This window comes from Chrysochloris asiatica, unplaced genomic scaffold, assembly GCF_000296735.1.
Source record: "Chrysochloris asiatica unplaced genomic scaffold, ChrAsi1.0 scaffold00004, whole genome shotgun sequence".
NCBI lineage: Eukaryota > Metazoa > Chordata > Mammalia > Afrosoricida > Chrysochloridae > Chrysochloris > Chrysochloris asiatica.
Window position 1 is genome coordinate 791,576 of NW_006408522.1, and position 6,508 is coordinate 798,083.

The following is a 6,508-nucleotide window of genomic DNA, read 5'->3' on the forward strand; positions in this document are numbered from 1 at the left end:
GGGTTCTAAGGCTATAAATCTTTAGGGATCAAAGCGGTTGGTAGATTCGAACTACTGGTAGTTGAGGTTAGCAGCCCAACTTGTAACCCATTATGCTACCAGAGATCCGTGTGTGACTACTGGAGTAATCCATTGTTGTTGTTAAGTTGGTTAAAATACTACCTTCCTCAAGACTTTAGTTAAAACCAAAACCCAAACCAAAAAATGCCCCCAATCCTATTGTTGTCAAATTGATTCCAACTCATGGTGATTCTATGTGTGACAAAGCAGAACTACTCTGTAGGATTTTCTTGGCTATAATCTACCAGCTGTTCCGCGGGAGAAAGATGAGGTGTTCTGCTCCTGTAAAGATTTACAGCCTTGGAAACCCTGTACAGGGTCGCTATGAGTCAGAACCGACTCCACGGCACATAACAACAACAACGACAATACCAGAGTTCTCTTTTATAATCATGCATTTTGTTTGCTGATTTGGTTCTAGAGGCAAAACAAAAACTGTGGCTTATTCTTCCTTTTCTGAGTGTGGGTGGCTTTTAAAATGTTTTCCTTGGTGATTCCCTGGTGACCATCAAATAGCTAACACAGTACCACCAAAGTACAAGTCAAGGTAAAACTGCTCTTGTAAAGGGCTAAAAATAGCACTGTTTAATAGCAGCATTTAAGACCCAATTCAGTACCCTTTTTCTCTTAAACGGTATGATGGTGACAGACACCAAGACTTCAGTGTTCCATGCTTACGAGGTTTATAGAAAGCTGATAGCGTCATGGATTAAAAGCTGGGCTGCTAACCACAAGGTCAGAAGTTCGAATTCTACCAGCCACTTTGTGGGAGAAAGATGAGGCTTTTTGCTCCTGTAAAGATTTACAGCCTCGGAAACGCTATACAGGACCATATAAGTCTGGTGTGGCACTGTGGGTTCATGTGCTGGACAGCAAAGTCGGTTTGAGCTGAGAGGTTGGTGGCTCAAGCTCACCAGATGCTCCTTGGAAATCCTATGCAGGGTTGCTATGGGTCAGAATTTAACACCAACATGAGTCAGAATTTACTTCATGGCACATGACCACCACCATTGCCATAGAGCAAGACAAGATGTTTGGACTCCTGGTGTGGTGCTGTAGAATCAGCATTGAAGTGCGAACCACAAGATCAGCCGTTCAAACCCACTAGCTGCTCCTCAGAAACCCTATACAGGGTGGAAAGGAGTCAGAACCAATACAATAGTACTTAACAACAGAGAAGAGTTGCACAGAGAAACCCAAAAGTAAACCAGCTTCACCTTCACACAGAGGAAGTGATCTACAGAGACATTCTCTACCAAGCAACAGCATCAGTAGTATCACTGCCACCAAGCCAATCTCGAAGGGGCAATCTCAAAGGGATTGGGATGGAAACCTTAGCCTTCTTCAAAAGAAGGCTGGGAAAGCTACAAGAAGGACTGGTATCTGGGCTTCCCAACACTGTCTTAAGTGAGCGTGTCCAGGGAGGTTTCTCCCTTACTGGTGTGCCTTCCTCGGCTTAAGCCTATGCTTTAACTCCCACCAGAAAAATAACTATCCTTGGTTGGGGGGTGAGGAGTTTGGAGTGTGTAAAAGTGTGTAAATAAACCTTTATAAGCACTGAGAACTTCAGTGAGTGGACCTATTGGAAGCTTCTGGGGAATAGGTTTTGTTAGCTGGCAGGATGAAGAAAGCACAAAGGCCCTATTGTACAGAGGAGGGTTTCCTTAAAGGGCCGAAGGGTGCAGAAAGGAAGCAGGGCAGAGTGGACCTGGGAGCATACATTCAAACGTGGCCCTGTCTTCATCACAAAATGAGAAAGAAGTTCCTGAACAACAAACAGTACTCCTTTGCTTGTGAAAGTATTTCAAGGTGAAACAATGTTACTCATATTCTGATCAGTTCAAATGACCAAGCAACCAAGAAAAACAGTGAAGACCAGTAGTGTTCTGTTGTCATTGTGGCCATAACGTGACAGTTTGCTATTCCTCAAATCACCTCCATGGATGGCTGTGCTGATATGAAATAAAAATGTGGCCATAGCTTTTCAAGATCTGCTGATTCCTTGACTTTGTTTCAAGTCTCAGCAATAACCAGTCGACCAAGTCTGGCTCTACATTGCTGTTGTTGTTGTTGTTACGTGCCATAGAGTCGATTCTGACCCATAGTGACCCTGTATAGGGTTTCCAAGGAGCAGCTGGTGAGTTTGAACCACTGACTTTGCAGTCTGATACATTAGCCCACAGTGCCACTAGGTACTGTCAGGTTGGTTCTGACTCATAGCGACCCTATGTACAACACAAGGAAACACGGCTTGGACCTAGAATCAATAAAAGAGATCATCTTTGTATTAGATACTTGAATCTTCACCATCTACTCACTGCCTACATCTGAAGTCAGTGTCTTCATAGGATGCCAGAGAATCTCAAGAGTTCAAACACCCATAAACAGCACTGTTTTTAATCTGTTGCCTACAACATACCAATGAGAAAAATCATGCTATCCTGTCATAAACTGCTATGCAAATGATGCTATTTGTAAGTATTAACATAATTTAGTGCTTACAGTCATATTCTCGTTTCTAATAATTCTCCCAGAATGGAGTCTTTCTCTGGCCTCTTAGCCTGCAGGATAGTCTTTCATCACGAAAGTGAAATTTTTAATAACCTGCCAGCATATGTTTTCTATGTGCCAGGGTAAGCTTGATGACACAACATCTCCATTATCAAAAGAAACAGGTCTACAAATTGTAATAGGACATTAAAACATGCCTGTGCTCATAGAGTAATGCTTTGATGTCTACACAGTCACCGTTACAATGATCTTCTGGAACAAAAGGGGATCCTGATCCTAAATTCTCAGTGGCTACACTCTATGGGACTGCAATTCACTGCCGCTTTGAATACAACTTAACTTTGAAGGCAAAAGATGTCAAGAAGTCTCCTGCTAAAAAAGAGAAGCTGTTTCAGAACTGATTTATTTCTCATTTTTAAATTTTTTGGCTTCTTATCTCAATAAGTCTAACCACAGCTCTCAAAACTGTAAAAAGATCCCTGAATGATTAGTTTTTATTTGCTAAGTTAAAAGAAAAGAAATATTTAGATAATTAGTTATTCAAAGGTTTCATATCGAAAAAAATTAACAATAATGCCCAATGCAGGTAGGGACTAAAATAGTACAGCTCATAATAATTGAAATAAAATGATGTACATTCAGATTTCTAAGTATGGCTCCATCAAATTTCAATATTTTACTAAAACAGCAATAACAACGAAAAGCAACACTTAAAGTCAAGCATTTAAAATTTATATTAGGGAGCGGTTCGAAACTACCAGCTGCTCCGCGGGAGAAAGATGAGGCTTTCTACTCCCGTAAAGATTTACACCCTCGGAAACCCTGTACAGGGTCGCTATGGGTCGAAACCGACTCGATGGCACTTAACAACAACAACAATGGCACCGTATGATAAACACACAACTTTAAGGTTGGTTTGAACTGCAAGGTCGGCAGTTTAAACTTATCAGTCACTCCTTGGACAGCCTATAGGCTATGAGTCTATGAGTCTGAACTTAACAACAACAATATTCATCAGAATCCTTTAAAAATGATTAGTTTGAAATACTGATAGCAGCAAGTGCTTTTCACACTAACATCTCAATTTTTTTAAAGAAAAAAATCATACTTTAAAAATCTCAATGGTGGTGGTTGGTTATGTGCATGGAGTCAGCTCTGACTCATAGCCACCCTGTATAGGGTTTCTGAGGCTGTAAATCTTTACAGGAGCAGAAAGCCTCATCTTTCTCCCACGAACAGCTAGTAGTTTTGAACTGCTGACGTTAAGCTTCGCAGCCCGATTTGTAACCACTATGCTAAAAATCTCAATAGCTTCATTTAAAAAAAGAAAATTTGATGCTATATGAAATAAAATCCAGTTCAACGAGAATGCAAGGGAAACCTCTAAGGATTTCAAAATTAAATACATCTTCCCTGCTTTATTTTTATTTTTTTCTTCCAGAAGAGTAATTCACTTTGGGATCCTTTAAATAATATGTAAAAAGCTGGTGGTGACAGGTAACTGCATTTAGTCCATTCACTGGAGGAGGGGAAAGAGGGCCCAGAATAGATCATGGGCAGAACAGTAACATTTGTCAAAGGGAATTCTCTCTTCTGACTGTTCTCTAGATTTATTCATCATTTCACTTTCACATGAATAATGCGGTTCCCTCTAGTGTGTCTCTCCTTTTCCATCACTTGAGTCTTGATTCATATACCTCTGTAGTGGGATGCTCAAAGCAGATGTAAATCACTTTGCATAGCCTACTGTTATGCATTCAGGTAAGAAAGAACCAGTTAGGGGAATTTGTGTCTGAATTTTCCTAATCACTTCTGCTTTAAGTGGCAGGTCAGCCAAAGCACATATCTGGGATTAAGAGAAGCCAGATAAATCTAAACCTTTGGATGCAAAATGAGACAGCTTTTAGAATGGCAGGTCTTATTTATATGTCAAACCATATAAAATTAGTTTAACATTTAAGCCAATTTGGAATGGACTGATATGTACACAGAGAAATCTACACATAGATACTCTTATGAATTTCCACCTATTGCTCAGCTTTTGTTGGGAGATTTTATGGCTGGGATGTACTAGTTTTCTCAGCATCTCATGGGGATCAGCAGTTGCGTAAATTTCCCTGGGTTATTTTCAACAACATTTGAGTGCTGACACAGTGGTGTCATTTATTAGCTTCCAGGAGACAACTATTCATTAATAGAATTTCTGTCTCATAATAAAATGCAGCTAGCTTAGTTATAGCAGTTTATAGTTTATATAGTACATGATCAGACCCTCTTAGAGCAAATGATTAAATCTGGATCTTACCTAACAGTAAAAACAAAACAAAACAAAAAACCCAAATCACTTTTTCATTATCATAATCAATTTGTAGATCTAAATGAAGACTTTTAGGGCCTAAAGACGGGGCACTTAAAATATTCTAGGCCACCCATTCGTTTAATGTAAGCGAACTCAAACAAAAGAGAGACAAAATAACTTGTGAAATGTCTCACTGCTGGGAGGTGACTGAGCTGAGTCTAGGAGGAAGGCCTTTGGACTCCTTCTTGTTTACAGATCTATGAGTTTGAGTTACCACTGAACACTCACCTGTGCCCATTTCTTGCTCCAGTCTTCTTGGCTATATTTGCTATACTCCTTTAGGACCCACTTGTAGCACTTTAGGTGGGAGGGGATGTCACAAAATGCGGTTCCATTTCCTCCAAACTCATCATTGATTTTAAAGAGCCAGCGCTGGATTTCCAGATGGTCGGTGATCAGCTGACCCAGCTGCTCTATCATCTATGGGGCCAAAGACATAGCAATATTCAATACAGCTAACCTCCTGGGATTCCTTTTTTATTGTATCTATTTAGTTGTTCTTCTCATATGTTGTTACTTTAAATGATTAAGACAGTTTAGAAGAGGTTTTAAGAGCTGTTTTGAAACTACCAGCTGTTCCGTGGGAGGAAGATGAGGCTTTCTGCTTCCATAAAGATTTACAGCCTCAGAAACCCTGTGCAGGGTCGCTATGGGTCGGACCCAACTCCACGGCACATAACAACAACATACATGATATGAAGATCCAGTAACCAGTGTGACCAAAAAAAAAAAAACCCAACCACCAAATAAACCCAGAACCATTGATTGGATTCCTGCTCATAGTGACCCTGTGTAGTGTTACCCAGGCTGTAAATTTTGGTAGGAGAAGACAGTCTTGTTTTTCTCCTGTGGAGTGCCTGGTGGGTTTGAACTGCTGATCTTACGGTTAGCAGTCCATTTCTTATCCTATTGAACCACCAGGATTCTGAGATGGTGGTGGTCATATGCCAATAAGTTGATTCTGACTCATAGCAACCCTGTATGGAGTGTCCCAGGTTATAAATCTTTATGGGAACAGAAAACCTCATCTTTTTTCTGAGGAGTGGCTAGTGGATTTGAACTGCTGACCTTGCAGTTAGCAACTCAATGCATAAACCACAATATCACCAATGCTCCACCAAGACTCCAAAGACATATTTGAAAGGGTAGTTCTATTAATAAGAAATGGACGTCAGAAGAGACACTGAAACTTACTCTCCAGCGTAGAAATGCTGAAGCAAATGGAAACAAAAGGATGTCCAAGAGCTGAAAAGAAAATTTCAGAGGTCAGTTCAAGAAGACAAAGTCAAATATTACAACAAAATGTGCAAAGATCTGGAGTCAGAAAACCAAAAAGGAAGGACACTCTCAGCATTTCTCAAGCTGGGGGAACTGAAGAAAAAATTCAAGCCTCGACTTTTGTTATTGAAGGACTGACTCTCTGGGTAAATTCTTGAATGATACAGAAAGCATTAAAAGAAGATGGAAGGAATACACAGAGTCACTGTACCAAAAGGAAATGGTTGATGTTCAGCCATTTCAAGAGGTAGCATATGATCAAGGGCCAATAATAGTGAAGGAAGAAGTCCAAGGTGCATT

General features: G+C 40.2%; 1 protein-coding gene across 1 annotated transcript in view; it reads right to left on the reverse strand.

The window, feature by feature from the left end:
* The window catches only part of IQCH (IQ motif containing H), a 188,320-nt gene that overhangs the window by 141,937 nt on the left and 39,875 nt on the right, over nucleotides 1–6,508 (reverse strand). The window contains exon 5 of the mRNA XM_006831840.1: nucleotides 5,159–5,350. Coding sequence (XP_006831903.1) covers nucleotides 5,159–5,350 — 192 coding nt within the window. The remainder of the gene's footprint in view (nucleotides 1–5,158; nucleotides 5,351–6,508) is intronic.